A 15,162-nucleotide genomic window follows, 5' to 3' on the forward strand; every position below is an offset into this window, starting at 1 on the left:
AAAGAATTGCGATTCAGGATTTGCACGCTGCTACGCGGACTTCCGGGTCTCATCATTAAGAAGGAGTTTTCACCCTCGGTGGACCTGCTGCTGTCTTAGCCAATGACCTCATTTTTGCTGCCCGCGGCGAGCGGCCCTTCCCGAGCCGCGTTCCATCCGGAAACCTTCTTCCCGTCTGCAGCAGCTGGGAGACGAGGCCATTAAGCAGTGTGAATCGAGGCTTTGCGTGATTAGCATAGTTGTTTTTTTTATTTATTATTTTTTTATTTTCGAGGTAAACAACCTTAAGGTGTCAGAGAGTATCACCATCATTCCAGTCTGTCCGGTCCCCGTTTCCTGACTAAACGAGCAGTACTCGTCAGTTTAGGGAGTACAGCAGGAGTCTCGGTACAGAGCCCTGGGGAACTCCAGCTGTGCATGTCATGTTGATACCGGTGCCTGAGATGTTGTTTGTAGTTTCCCTTAACCAGCTGTTTGTCTTCACGTGGTTCGAGCGAGTGAGCATGATGGTCATCCTGCTGAACTGCGTCACGCTGGGAATGTACCAACCCTGCCAGAACATCGACTGCCCCTCGGACCGATGCCAGATCCTGTCGGTAAGATCCAAGTTTTCCTTCCATTTCAATGACTTTCATCCACATTAGATTTTTTGTCTTGTACAGTTACAAGAACCTGGTAAACAAGTTTGTCTCCACCTGTTGAGTCGGAGTGGCAGCGGCTCAAGCCAAATTGTTTCAGGGTTTTTACTTCCTGGACTTGGATTTCCCAACCCTGCGCGTTGGCATCCTCCTCCATCTCGGACACCATCTGCCCTCATGTCGCTTTTGTCTTTTTTTGAAAACCTTTGTCACCGATTCTGTTTATAACTTTTATGGACAGAATTTCTTGGCGCAGCCGAAGCGTTGAGGGGGTCCGGTTTGGTAGACCTCAGCATTGCATCTCTGCTTTTTGTAGACGATGTGGTGCTGTTGGCTTCATCAAGCCGTGATCTTCAACTCTCACTGGAGTTTTTTTCGCATGAGGTCCCGCCCCCAAGTGGAGGAGTTCAAGTATCTTGGGGGTCTTGTTCTCGAGCGAGGGCAGGAAGGAGAGCGCGGGGGAGATCAACTCTGTATCGGTCCGTTGTGGTGAAGAAGGAGCCGAGATTTACTGGTCGATCTACTTTCCTACCCTCACCTTTTTGGTCACGAGCTGCGGGTCGGGACCAAAAAGAACAAGATCCCGGATACAAGCAAGCGAAATGAGTTTCCTCCGCAGGGTGTCCGGGTTCTCCCTTCGAGATAGGGTGAGAAGCTCTGTCATCCGGGAGGGACTCGGGGTCGAGCCACTACTCCTCCGCGTGGAGAGGAGCCAGTTGAGGTGGCTCGGGCATCTGGTTCGGACGCTTCCTGGACGCCTCCTTGGTGTTGCGGGCATGTCCCACTCGCGGGAGGCCCCGGGGACGACCCGGGACACGCTGGAGAGACTATGTCTCTCAACTGGCCTGGGAATGCCTTGGGATTCCACCGGAGGAGCTGGCCGAAGTGGCTGGGGAGAGGGAAGTCTGGGCTTTCCTCCGAAAGCTGCTGCCCCCGCGACCCGACCCGGATAAGTCAGTCGTATATGGATGGATGAATGGATGGCATATAACTTTGGGTGCTACTCTGATGAGCTCATTTCTATTCGTACCCAACCTGACGACTCCCAAAGAAAAACTCAATATTTTCATTTCTGCCAACTCCAGCTCGATTTCCTGTCGTTCCTTCATAGTTACTGGTTATGCTTACATGCAGTCAGTGATGCTTTGAAAACCAGAATATTAGCAATATGGCCACGTAGACACCCGCAAAACCCCAAATGGGCGGTTATGAGCTAACCCCGGTAGCGTTCAGCTAACCGGACGACTCACTTCCAGCGCTCAGCAGCAAACATCGGAGACCTAAAAATGGCACTTTTTTTTACACACGATTGCTACGGGACCGGGGGCCGAAAATGACCATGTCACTTGTCCATCGACTGAGCAGTGCTGAAATATGGGGTTCCGATATCCGCGTTAATATTCTGCCGCTTTTCAAAATAAACGCGGATATGCGTTGTATGATCACATCGGCCAACCCTACTTTTCCAGGTCTCCTACGCACGTTTACAGCTGAAGCTGCGTGAAGCGTCGGAATCGAGTCATTCTGTTTAGCTGAACGCTTTAACGCCTATTTCTTTGATTAAAAACACATTTCCTAAGACTTAAAAGTGTCCGATTTCTCGGAAAACGAATGTCATTGTTGACATTAAACTGCCTTTTGTTGTTTTTAAAACACACACATACTCACGCACGCACGCACGCACGCACATACACATACTCACCCACACACACACAAAAAAAAAAAAAAATATATATATATATATATATATATATATATTAAAAAAATAATAATAATAAAAAAAAAATAAAAATAAAAGAGCAATGATGATGACATTTCCGAATGAACAATACTGAGCTCTGAGAAAAAGAAAAAAAAAAAAAAAAAAAAATTAAAACACACACATAATAAATTAAGACCAGCAATTGAGAGGGGCTTCTTTGACGCTAACATTCCAGAGGGCGCTATTCTTTTTTTTTTTTTTTTTTTAAGAGCTCAGTATTGTTCATTCGGAAATGTCATCATCATTGATCTTTATTATTATTATTATTATTTATTTTTTATTTTTTTTGTGTGTGTGTGGGTGAGTATGTGTATGTGCGTGCGTGCGTGTATTTGTTAGAGGGCGCTATTCTGTGAATTTTCCGTTTGGACAAAAAGGTGCGTCCAAAGGCCGATAGAAGGTCCATTAGGCGGCAACGCGCAGCTTGGCACGGTTTGCGTTTCTCAGCGTAGCGCTGGCTCGTATCGACGCCCACTGGAAAGCTCCTGGCCGTGACTCACCAGCTTAGCATGTGGTCTTCATGCTGTTGTGAGCATCTCGCTTGTCAGAACCCCCACACCCCTCTCGCACCCGTGTCAAAGGTGGACGAGTGGGTGTTGCATGCAGGCATACGTCTCAAGCCTGTTAGCGCACACACACACCACAACACAGCGCACACATGCAAGCGATTGATTGGTCTCCGGAGGGGGGGGGGGGGGGGGGGGAGGCTGTGCAGTCGGAGCTAATAGAATTCCTCCCGCGAGTATCCGTAGAGGAGAGGTCCGTCCCCCCCCCTCCCCCGCGTTCGATATCAGCGTGGCTTTAGTGGGCAGCCAAGATCGATGGGCTCCTCTCGGAAAAAAGTCCACGATGAATGGTGCCGGTTCGATAGCCGGCGCTGCCGCGTGTGTCGAAGCAGACAAATGGAAAACTCACAAAAGTGACGTTCACACGCATGTACAAAAAAACCCCACCCCGCCCTCCATCACAGGTCGGCTATTTTGTCATAATTCCTCCTGTATATTGGGTGCACTGTCATTCCACTTATGACCACTGGATGGCGGCACACTTTCTTAGTTTGAGATACATTTGAAAGAAGACCGAAACAGGAAGTACTGTATTTCAGCAAAATCGTGTTTTTGTTGAAAAAATCTGATTGAATGTCATCCTCTGTAGTCCTGCTTTTTACGCCAACAGTAAGTGGCGGCTGTCGGTTCATTTGGGTTTTGTTTACACAGAGGGATCGGTACGCCGTTACTGCAATATTTTTCCGTCTTACTCTCTTTCAAAATGTTTCAAAGTGTGTTTAAAGACCTTGAAAGAAAATAAAGGGCTGTGATTGCTATAAAAAAAAAAACATGCCTATCGAATGTAACCACCCCCCCCCCCCCACGATGAAACAAGGTGGTTTGGTCGAGTTTGGTGTGGTTTTCTCCTTGATGTTAAAAAAAACCAATAATTTCAAAGCTAAATTGTCGTTTATGTTTAATGCAAGCGTTCACTTTTTTAAATACATTTATTCTTTATTGTCTACACGCCGTTCGCTTTGAAGTCTCTCGTTTGTCTGTGTTGTTTACAAAAATGCTTTACTAAAGACACATTTTTTTCTCGATGATTTACAAAAGTATTACATTATCGACATTAACTTTGTTTTTATTACTCTAAATTATCTCATCTTTTCTGTGTATGAAAATATGTATAATAAAATGTGAAACTGTCCTCGTTGTAGTGCATACATATATTATTAATTAATTATTAACGGCTTCACAAAGGCGAAACTAATAATAATAATAATAATTGTTTCTGATGTCCCTGAAAATTTACATCAGGTTCACTTAAAACGGTCGTGATCGTTTGTGAAATTTTTTTAATTCTCTTCTTTCTAAAAGCAAGTATGTTGTTATTGAAAGACAGCAAAGTGTCTTTGATGTTGATGGAAAAGATGTGTTAAGACTACTTTTGATGTTTACCCAAATGTACATTTGATTTCTCCATCTTTGATAGATACAAAAATATTCCTTCTCAACTGTTTTTCTAGTTCAGTGATTACTTTAATTCGCCTCAGCGACCACAAATAGCAAAAAAAAAAAAAAAAGGACAGGGAGAGGCGGCAGGAACCGAAAGTCCAACTAAAAAACGTCTTCACAAACGTGGATTATTCGACAACAGTCTCTAAAAGCTGCTCTGTATTACATATAAAGCACGGGTCAAATATTGCAACAGGGAAATGTTTAAAGTGCGTCTCACGGCAAACACGCACGCACGCACAAGCTTTGACATGCAAAATGGCGTTTGAAAAAGGTCAAGGTCGCTCACGTTAGCATTAGCAACAAGCGCCGGACATCTTCAGAAGGCAATTGCTGACTCGGACATTTTTCCTTTTTCCCGTTGCCGCCTCAAGCAGCGGCAAAACAGAAGCTAGCTGCGGAAATCCCAAAGCTGTAGCGAGGCTGTAATCCAACAACAACAACGGCGGCGGCTAATCTTCAGTTTTGTGCTGACAGCAGCAACAACATGCATACGCCCGAGCGTGTGTTTGATTTCTTTGGATTTGTTCTTCTTTTAATTAGATGCTTGATTAAAGCTGTGACTGTGGGGAGTGCGGCCCCGGGTCCGCGCGGGGAGCTTATCTGATTAGCGCGCCAGGAAAATGATTTTCTGCTACATTTAGAGTTGGGGTGGGGGGTCAAAATGGGGGGGGGGGCGACTGATTTGATTGACACCAGGCAACTGTGGAGACGTGATGATGGAAGCCAAGAATAACAAAAGTGAAACCGAACCCTGACCTGATCAAAGATTCTTATTTTCCCCTTCTTTTTTTTTGTTTTTGTTTTTCCTTGCCCTCTCGTGGTTCGATCATAGGATGTTGTTAATATTTGTCACCTGTGGCCATTTGAAGCCATTGGAGACTCTTTTTGTGATTAAAGGTGTATTCAAGGATTTTCTCCAAAAGTAGAAGCCAAACGTCCGTTGGTGACTTTTTAAAAACCGCTAATGCAGCTCTCCTGCTCGTCCCGCGGGAAACGTTGATCAAACGTCGGGAAACGTGCGGGCTCATCTTCGTCTTCATCACTCGTTTGCGGCCGGCCTCGCTTCATAGACGGGTGTCCTCTTGTGGCCCTCGCCATTTTCAAAGTATGCGGTGGGAATCGGTGGCGCTACGACCGCGAGTGGCTGAGACCGAAGCTCAGCGGCTACATGCTACATGCTACATGCTACAAACGCTCGGTGTGTGCGTGTGCGCAGCGAAGAACGAACACGCACGACGTCGTTATGTCTGATTGGGAGACAGGATCGAGAATCAATCGTTGAGATTATCCACCTGGAAGTCGCAGCTACAAAAGATCCTTGAATACACCTTTAAAGGCGACATAAATCAGCTTGACTGACCTGAACTGACATATATTATATATATATATATTTTTTTTATTAAGCTATTTTTAATTAGTGTTTTTTTTTTTTGTTTGTAATGCTTCATTTAAGTATTAGTTATATATATATATATATATATATATATATATATATATATAAATAAACAAAAATTATAAATATATATAATTTTTGTATATATATATACAATATAAAATATATATATATATATATATATTTTTTTTTTATATATATATATATATATATAAATAAACAAAAATTATAAATATATATAATTTTTGTATATATATATACAATATAAAATATATATATATATATATATATTTTTTTTTTATATATATATATATATATATATAAATAAACAAAAATTATATATATATATAATTTTTGTTTTATTTCTTTGGTGCAAGATTGAAATGAAACAACACAGTAAGTATTATGTCGTAAAAAATTCTACACAAATATTATTTATAAAACATCCACAAATCAAATCCATACTGTATTAGCAGTATAGTACATTTAGTGCAATGCATCAAACTGCTTTTAAAGCCTGGCAAAAATGAAAACAACGGGCGTTTTTGTGATAATTATAGTTTAGTTAGTTTTATTAAGAATTTTTTAAATTTCATCAAAATGTTTGATCAATGTTGTTCCTTTGTTAGTGTTCACGAACTAAAATCACGTTGCTGCTCGACCGTTGAATACTAAATTTCCTTTGATGTTTACAAAAATATAACTTTATTTTCACTGCAAAATCAAACGTGAGCGCATAATCGGGGACGAGCGAGTGCAGCGCTGCGTGCATCTGTAGCTATATTCGGAGTGGGCGTGGCATAAACGGGGGGTGGGCGTGGTTTAACCGCAGCTAGGCATGGCTGAACAAAAATGGGTGTGGCTTACATCAATACATTACTGTATTGTTGTTTTAATGAAATTGAAAAAAATCCCGTGGAAAGGAGAAGTTTTGAAGGAGGAAGCGTGGAAGTCGCCTTATCTGGTGTTTTTGTTGAATTGTGAAAAGTGCAAAGCAAGCTAGCAATGCTGCACTGAAGTTAGCATCGACCGACCGAAGCGGAAATTCTTCCTCTTCCTCTTTTGCAGCGCTGAGCGAAACAAATTCCATTGAGAACCCCGCGAGCAAACACGCGCAAGGCCAGCGTAGCGCGGCGATATTTTCGTTTGGGTCCGAACGTTAGCATCGCTCTCTCTCCGCCGATCGCTAATTTTTTGGTGAATTTTTTTGTTTTTGTCACCTGGCAGGCTTTCGATGCCTTCATCTACATCTTCTTCGCCCTGGAGATGGTGATCAAGATGGTGGCGCTGGGAATCTTCGGCCGACGCTGTTACCTCGGCGACACCTGGAACCGCCTGGACTTCTTCATCGTCATGGCAGGGTGAGAAAGGCAAAAATGGCGAAAATGCAGGTTTCTGTTAGCATTGTGACATTTGGTCGGCTTGTCTGCCATGAGTAGACCCACAAAAAAAAAAAAAAAAAAAAAAAAAAAACTCTGGAAGCCACACTAGAAAAAAACGCACAAGTCTGCCATTTTGCTTCGATGTGGCCATTGTATGGTCATTTTGACATTTTTTGAAAAAAAAAACCCGACATGTACTAGACGCCTGATTTTGAACGATTGTGAGTTTTTAATGTCATGTTCATGTGTGACACAAGCCATTCATATCGGATGATTCATCGCTTTAATTGGATTTGTCCTTTCATTTAAGTCCATATTCAACATGAGCCCCAATATTTCCGCGATCGGCTGCACGGCCAACAATCGAGTTCAGCTCATATCACAATGCTTCGAGTTTATTACCCAGCGTGCTTTGCGCCGCTGACTTTTAATGAATCTTGCGGCAGGTGTTGCGCAACAGCTTGAAGCGGCTGCTCGGCGACGACGAAGCGTAAACAATGACCTGCGAGAGTTGCTGTCTTTGAAATGAATTTTAATGTACATGTTTTATTCAACAGTGCCATAAAATGAAAAGAATGTCACTTGAAGGAACGTGACAATGATTTTGCTATTAGCACATTAGCATCATGTCTCTTTGGACGTTGACCTTTAGGGACGCTGCAGGACTTTGTGGCGACATCGCCGTCAAAAGCACCGCCAACCTACATGTTGTAGGCATGCACCGGCCACATTATTAGGTACACCATCCGACGGGATCCAACGCAAGAGCCCTCAAAGGCAGTGGCGTGAAATTTGGCAGACATGTTTATATCACAAGCAGACCCACAAAAAAACGTCTCAATACGCCGTAATCCTAAAATACGTAAGAAGGCATTCCGTTTTTTTTCCAAGCATCCGTCAAAGCGGATCCTGTCCTCGAAATGGTGTTCAATTTTGATGAACTCGCGGTTCGCAGTTTTCGTTATTGCGTGTGAGTGTGAGCGTGGCAGCAAGTTCTGAATATATTTTTTTGGGGGCCATTTTTATATACTAGACGACAATACAGTAAAAATAAAAAGTTGCAGGCCCAACATCTTTCTTCCGTTTGATCTTGGTTGCTTCTTTCCCACGAATCCCCGAGTTTCCCCTCTTCCTCTTTCACCTCGTCTTCCATCCTCCTCCGACCGGGCCCGGCAGAGGCGGTAGCGCCGATTACGCGCACGTCCACCGCATGGAGCCCGCGTAGCGGCACGGCCGGGACGGGACGGGCGGCGTGATCAAAAGACCCCCCCGGGAACTTGGCGAGCTGCGGGGAAAGGGATTAGAATAGCTTCCCCCTGAAAACACAGGACCGAATTTTTAATTGCACCAAGCATGACTTTGTGTTCCCCAGACTCACAAAAAGTGAGTGTTTTAATTGCGGCGTGTGTGTGTGGTTGTCGTCAAGTTGGTTTTCGAGGCTTGTTAGCGGACACGAACTTGGTCAAACATCTCAAACACAAAATATTGCAATGTGGGGTTACTCGTTAAGGGCAAATTTAATATTGTTATTATTAGTTATTTATTATTTTATTTATATATTTTTTTATATTCATATATATATTTTTTTAAATATATTTTTTTAGCAGGAATGTCCATCACGTCATCATTCCTTATTTATGTTTTAAGCTGTTAAAACGTCATTTCTAGTTTGTTTATTTTTAAACCACTAATAAAAGAAAGAGAATAACACATGACACATTATTAAACATTCATTTTGTTTCAAAGAATAAAATCTATCAGTGTCTTTCTTTATTTTTGTTTTTTCTTATATTTTGTATTGTAAATGTTCAGTAAAGAAAAAAACAACATAGCTTTGCCTTAAATTCTGTTAGCTCAATGCTAACATACAATTGAAAACGCCATCGACATAATTTTTTTTTTTAAAAAACTTTTCACCCGCTTCAGCCGACCACAACATTGTGAACGACACATTGCATGATAATTAGCGCCGCTGAGCCAATAGGAGTACATGACAATGACATGTGACATTACGTGGCCAATTCGATTTCTTTGTCACTGCTGTTCTTATGTATACAAAAAACAATATTGTCCTTTTTTTTTTTTTTAAACAATATGGTGAGTTTTTATACAGTATCACAAGATTTTTTTTATTTTTTTGTATCGCCAGATTCGCCAACCTTCACACAATATTTGTGATAATGATCCTATCACAAGGTTCATATTGTGATATTTATTGTATCATAACGTTTGGATATCGTTAATACTTTTTTTTAGAGGGCGATAATAATAATAATAATAATCAATAATATTACCGTTCCGTTCCGTCTTCAATTCCGCTTATCCGGGGTCGGGTCGCGGGGGCAGCAGCTTTAGCCGGGAAGCCCAGATTTCCCTCTCCCCAGCCACTTCAGCCAGCTCCTCCGATGGGGATCCCAAGGCGTTCCCAAGCCAGCCCGTGAGACGTAGCCTCTCCAGCGTGTCCTGGGTCGTCCCCGGGGCCTCCTGCCGGTAGGACATGCCCGGAACACCTCCCCAGGGAGGCATCCGAACCAGATGCCCCAGCCACCTCAACTGGTTGCTCTCAACGTGGAGGAGTAGCGGCTCTAAGGGAGAGCCCGGCTACCCTGCGGAGGAAACTCATTTCGGCCCATAATAATAATAATAATAATATTACCAATTACCAATAATCCGAGGAAAAACCTCGCAAATTTGCCACTTTATAAAGAGAAAAAAAACCTCCGAAACTTACGAGAAATACACGTAGCGTACTATTGGAATGTTTGAGCCAACACTTTTCCGTCAGGTTTCCAAATAAGGAAATAGTAATTGCTTTAAACATATCATGTTAAGCACTTGGAAGCGAGAAAGACGCCTCGAGGATCAAGCGTTTAAGTTAATTTGTTCAAATAAATATTTACCTTTACATGTATGTTTCCATAATTATTATTTACACATTCGTACATTTTTTTTTTTTTTTTTTTTTTTTTGGTACAATATCTTAAGTTGATGTGTCGAATCTGAATTGACCTAAAGTATGCTAGCTTCTGATTGGTTAGCGTTAGTCAGCTGATCAGGAAGCGTTGTCGCTTTCGCTGCCGTGCACGACGGGCAAAGGTTCATTTTAAGAATGAATCCGTTTCCATCCCGCCTTTTCATTTCGTAAACCGCGTCCCGTTAACCACCAACGAATCTTCACATTTGACTCTCGCTACGCTACGTGGATTTCTCGCTACGTTTTTTTTTCTCGCGAATCTGCCACTTTATAAACTCAGCTGACTTTATAAAGTTTCTACTGCACATTACTGAGCCACTTCGACGAGTCGAGTGAAACTCTTCTTCGCTTGCCTGCATGAGGGATTATTATTTACTATACTGCCGCCTGGTGGTCAAGTCGCACACAACAGGAGGAGCTGCAAAGAAACTAATCATGATAATGTACTTTTTTTTTTTTTTTTTATCCTTTACATTCTATGCAGTCATGTTGTTCCTTCCTTGACAAAACTCGTTCCAATAATATTTTTTGGGTTGGGGAAGCTGGAGCAGATGAACGTCATTTTGATTTCAAAGGCGAAAAGAGGATTTGAAAGGATGGTTGGTTTTTTTTGAGCATTCACGTCTGCGTCCCATTTATTGCACCTGAGATGAGTCGACGATCAGTTTTTCTTGAGCGCCACATCGACATCTTGAATTTACGCGCGAGCGCGTGAGCATTTGAACGTGCGCATATTCAAATGATGATGCGCGAGGTCACCGAGTTAATGGCGAGTGTCTGGAGAGACGGCGCCGGTGATTAAATGCTACTTAGCCGGCGTAGCATCTGCGCGCTACTCGTTCGCTGTCAAGCGTCTTGACCCTCATTAGTCCCGTTGTTGATGTTTTACCTGGCAAGGTGTCGCGCCTGCCGGCGAACCACAACACATAAAAAATAATCTACCCAAAAAAATCTGCGGCTTGTCCGCGTTCTCGTGCGGACGGGAAAATGTAAGGGATGCATAATTAAGGCTTCTGTCAGCAGATATCCATGATAATAAGTTCCATGCACAATAGAAATATAGAGAGACACTTTAGAAATAATATACAAACTTAAAAATAAGAAGTCCACGGTCCACAGAGTTTTATTTTTTTGTAAATTTGTAATTTTTTTTGTAAATTTGTAAATTAATAATTCTAATTGATTTCTATTGCGCAAAGTGACCGCTTCTCGTAAAAACAGTATCTGTTACATTTCAACTTTGTAAACATGTGCCCTTTTCTGACCACATTTTTGGACTGTAGATTATTTCAAGTTATTCTTTCTTTCTTTCTTTCGATAATAATTTCAATTTACACTTGCTTCAAAAATTAACGCCGACCGGAGAATTTATCGTCCGATTACTTCCAATTTTCGCACGATTGAACTTTAAATATCAATTTTTCCCCCAAATAATTTTCATTCGTTTAAAATGAATGTTTCAAAAACAATCTAGTCCAAAAATGAAAATGTCAAGGGAAGTCATATCAAATTAGAAATTCCAAATAAAATTGAGAAAATCTGCTCTGAAATGAACAAGTCAAAGTTTCAAGGAAAAGTTGGTTCTAAATAAAAAAAAAATGTCACGGAAAATCAGGTAAAAAAAAAAGAAGGAAATATCAAGATGTCTAAAGGAGAAAATTTGTAAGAAAATGTGATCTATAAATAAAATCTCACCACGTTAAAAAAAAAAAGAATCAAAGTCAAAATTGTATGAAATTCAAGTCCCAAAACTTCTCAAGGAAAATTTTGGTCCAAAACTAAACATCAAGTCTAACAATGAAATTGTCAAGAGAAATCAGGTTTAAAATGAATGTTTCAAAAACATTCTAGTCAAAAAATGAAAATGTCAAGGGAAGTCATATCAAATTAGAAATTCCAAATAAAATTGAGAAAATCTGCTCTGAAATGTGACATTTAGAAAAATGATATTTTCAAGACACATCTGTTCTAAAAATGAAACGAAATGAAAAGTTCCAAAGAAAATCAGTTCCCAACGTAAACATATCATCTGATACAAAGGAGAGAATTTCAATGACAATCATTTTCCAAAAAACGTTGAGAACAATCTAGTCCAAAAGTAAAAAAAAATTTTCAATTAATAATGTCAAGAAAAATCTTGCCCCAAAGAAACAATTTTCTGAACATTGCAAATATACCCATGGCCAGCCATTATGCTAAGTGAAATACAACTGACTGTCATATGAGTAACTTGATTATAATTTCACTGAAATTATTAAATTCATGTTAGCTTTCAGCATCAGATGACACTTTTCAAAAAATAAATACGCCATTGGATATGATTTCTAGCACGTCAAATGAACCGAGTGGTTAGAACCACGTACGTTCGATGGTTTGATACCAAGTCACTATCATATCAGAAAATGGATTATAATTTCACTAAAATGATTCAAGCGCAAGCGTTCAAATCTTAGCATTCAGCTTTTCCGCATTCCCGCGCAAATTTCTGCAGAAATTGCACTTTGTCGAGTTGATATCAATTTTTTTGTCAGTCTGGACAGATCCGTCGAAATGCTGTAAAAAGTATGTTGATGTTGCGAAAATGACTTTTAAAAAAAGGGCTGAATGAGAAACGTGAACTTATCATCGCACGAGGGAAGAGAAGGTCAAAGACAAGCGAGACGTCCAGTTGAGCGTTAAAGAAGGTGAAACGTTATCAAAGACGCCAGAAGGCAGAAAAAAATTCCACGCGCATCGCCGACTTCCACTCAGCAAAGACAGCGTTCCCGTTCGTCTCATTTGAATAATTAATGCCACGGCCGCCATTAGGAGGCTCCGCTGGCGCAAAAAAATGAGGCTGTTTGTCGCTGGCTGCTAATTAACGTTTCAATTAATTTTGCCTGCAATTAGGCGGCCGCAACGGGTTCAAATGAGAAGTCGTGTGTATTTGCGTAGCTGGCTGCGCGGGACATCTGCCGTCGTCGTGTGACTCGCCGGCTTAACCGCGCTCATAAATCACGGCAACGTCGACGGGAAAAAACCCGTAGACGTTTGACGCTAATGACAAAGTCAATGTTTATATTTGTCAAATGTGAGGGTTGGAATATGTAAGAGCAAATGAATGCAAATTTGGGTGTTCCATTATGATGTAATCATGACACAGAAATGGAACAAGCGGTTATATTTTGCATACAGTGGAACCTTGATTTAACGGACTAAGGGGGGGGCGCGGGTTCGTCTGTTAAAGCTAATTGCCCGCTAAATTGAAATACTTTTGTTTCCTGTGAGAGAATTACTTGATAAAAAAAATAAAAAAAAAACTTTGTACAGTACTAAAATTAGTAAAGCATGTTTGAGAGACATGTACAATAAACAAAGTGCACCATGTGATCACCAGAACCCCCCCCCCCTCCAGGTTCTTTTAAGAAAGTACTATAGAATTTATTAATTTTTCTATAAAATGTATCCTTTCAGTGAAGTTATTTTCTAGATTTTTTTTTTTTACTTAGATAAGTTGCTCAAGATTATCATTTCAAAACATTTAAGCAACAAATTATTATTTTAAACGTACAATATGTGTTCATGGAAACCAATACAAAAATAAAAAAAATTATCCACTTCGGTTTACAAAAAAAAAAAAAAATCACGTTAAATCGCAAATCGCAATGTTGAGATGGAAAAGAAATCGAGTTCGATTATTTTTCAAAATGGTTCGGCCATCAGTTTGCTAGCTATCATGTTGCTAAGTGAGGGTCCAACATTTGCTCCGAAAATGCTAACATTAGCCGAAAATGTCCATTTGCTCCGAAAATGCTAAAATTAGCCCAAAAATGTCCATTCTGATAGCAAACTAACATATTTTGCTGTTGCAATAAAAAAAATTATATACATAAAAAAAATATTGGAGCTGGACCAATTTGTATTTCTAAAAGCACATCTGCTTAATAAAATGAAGTTCAAAGGAAATTCAGAATTGGACATTGAGATGCTCGTTCTTAAAATGTCGTTATTCTCGCAAAGAAGTTGCGCTGATAGTTTTGCAGCGAAGTTACAAACGGTGTTTGTTTTCATTTTCACTGCCTGCCTGACGTTCCCTCGCCTCGACTTCCTGTTACACGAACACAAACCGGCGTTCCGCTCCAGGTGCCCCCGGGAGAATATTGCTCGGGGCCAAAAAAGTAAACATGGAAGGAGGAAGAGCAGCCCCCCCGAGAGGCCCAAATCGCGGAGAGCGAAGAAGCCACATGTTTTTTTTAATTGCTTAAGGGAGGTGCAAAAAAATGCTTTTAAAAATTCACCAGGCTGTTTGCGTGAAACTAAATTCATGTCGATGTGGACTTTATCACTTTGAATTGACAAAAAAAAAAAAAAAAAAATGTTGGTTTGGATAAATAAACATGCATTTTTTCTTGTGACTTTAACTTGAAAGCTGATTGTTTTTTGTAATTTGGTTTTGGTTTGGAATACTTGCTGGATGTCTACCAAACATGCAGTGAAAAGTTCTGCACTTCTTGACTTGAACTCGAGCCCGGTGACATTTCGACTTCCAATTTGGTGCCCGGAATAGAGTCGACAACAAAGTGTGCTTAAAAGTGGCAAAACACAGCCTGTCAACGTGCCCCGAATGCTCATTAGACGAAAATAGAAGCTGGGCTCGCAAAAGCTGAGCTTGGCTCGACAATTCTTTTTGGTCTTTATATTAACTACATTCCATGGAATTCTTAATGTCTGGCTTGACTGATATGAAGGATTTTTTTTTAGGGCGATGCCGATTCGGGAAAAATTCTAATTACCAATGAATCGGCCAATTATTTAAACTATGTTTGGTCCCTCCCTTATAATCGGTTTTAGTTGAGCTTATTTGTCATATTCATAAAAAAAATTGTACAATATACATTCTAGTGAAATTTAATAATAATAATAATAAATGCGCTTTTCAAATAACCTACAAACATCAACAACAAATACGAATTACAGGCAGACCATTTGATTGCTTTACATGACTTTGTCCTCGTATTTGTTTGT

General features: G+C 40.7%; 1 protein-coding gene across 4 annotated transcripts in view; it reads left to right on the forward strand.

Annotated features, from left to right (window-relative positions):
- Positions 1-15,162, forward strand: part of cacna1ib (calcium voltage-gated channel subunit alpha1 Ib) — a 146,439-nt gene that overhangs the window by 59,608 nt on the left and 71,669 nt on the right. For all 4 annotated transcript variants that reach the window (XR_015095759.1, XM_086082116.1, XM_086082117.1 and 1 more), the window contains 2 exons: positions 484-596; positions 7,030-7,163. Coding sequence is in view for 3 of the 4 variants with exons in the window: in XM_086082116.1 (XP_085938242.1) it covers positions 484-596; positions 7,030-7,163 (247 nt within the window). In the remaining variant the exon portion in view is untranslated. The remainder of the gene's footprint in view (positions 1-483; positions 597-7,029; positions 7,164-15,162) is intronic.

The sequence above is a fragment of the Leptonotus elevatus genome, chromosome 8 (genome assembly GCF_054856555.1).
Source record: "Leptonotus elevatus isolate MCC_2025b chromosome 8, RoL_Lele_1.0, whole genome shotgun sequence".
Lineage (NCBI taxonomy): Eukaryota > Metazoa > Chordata > Actinopteri > Syngnathiformes > Syngnathidae > Leptonotus > Leptonotus elevatus.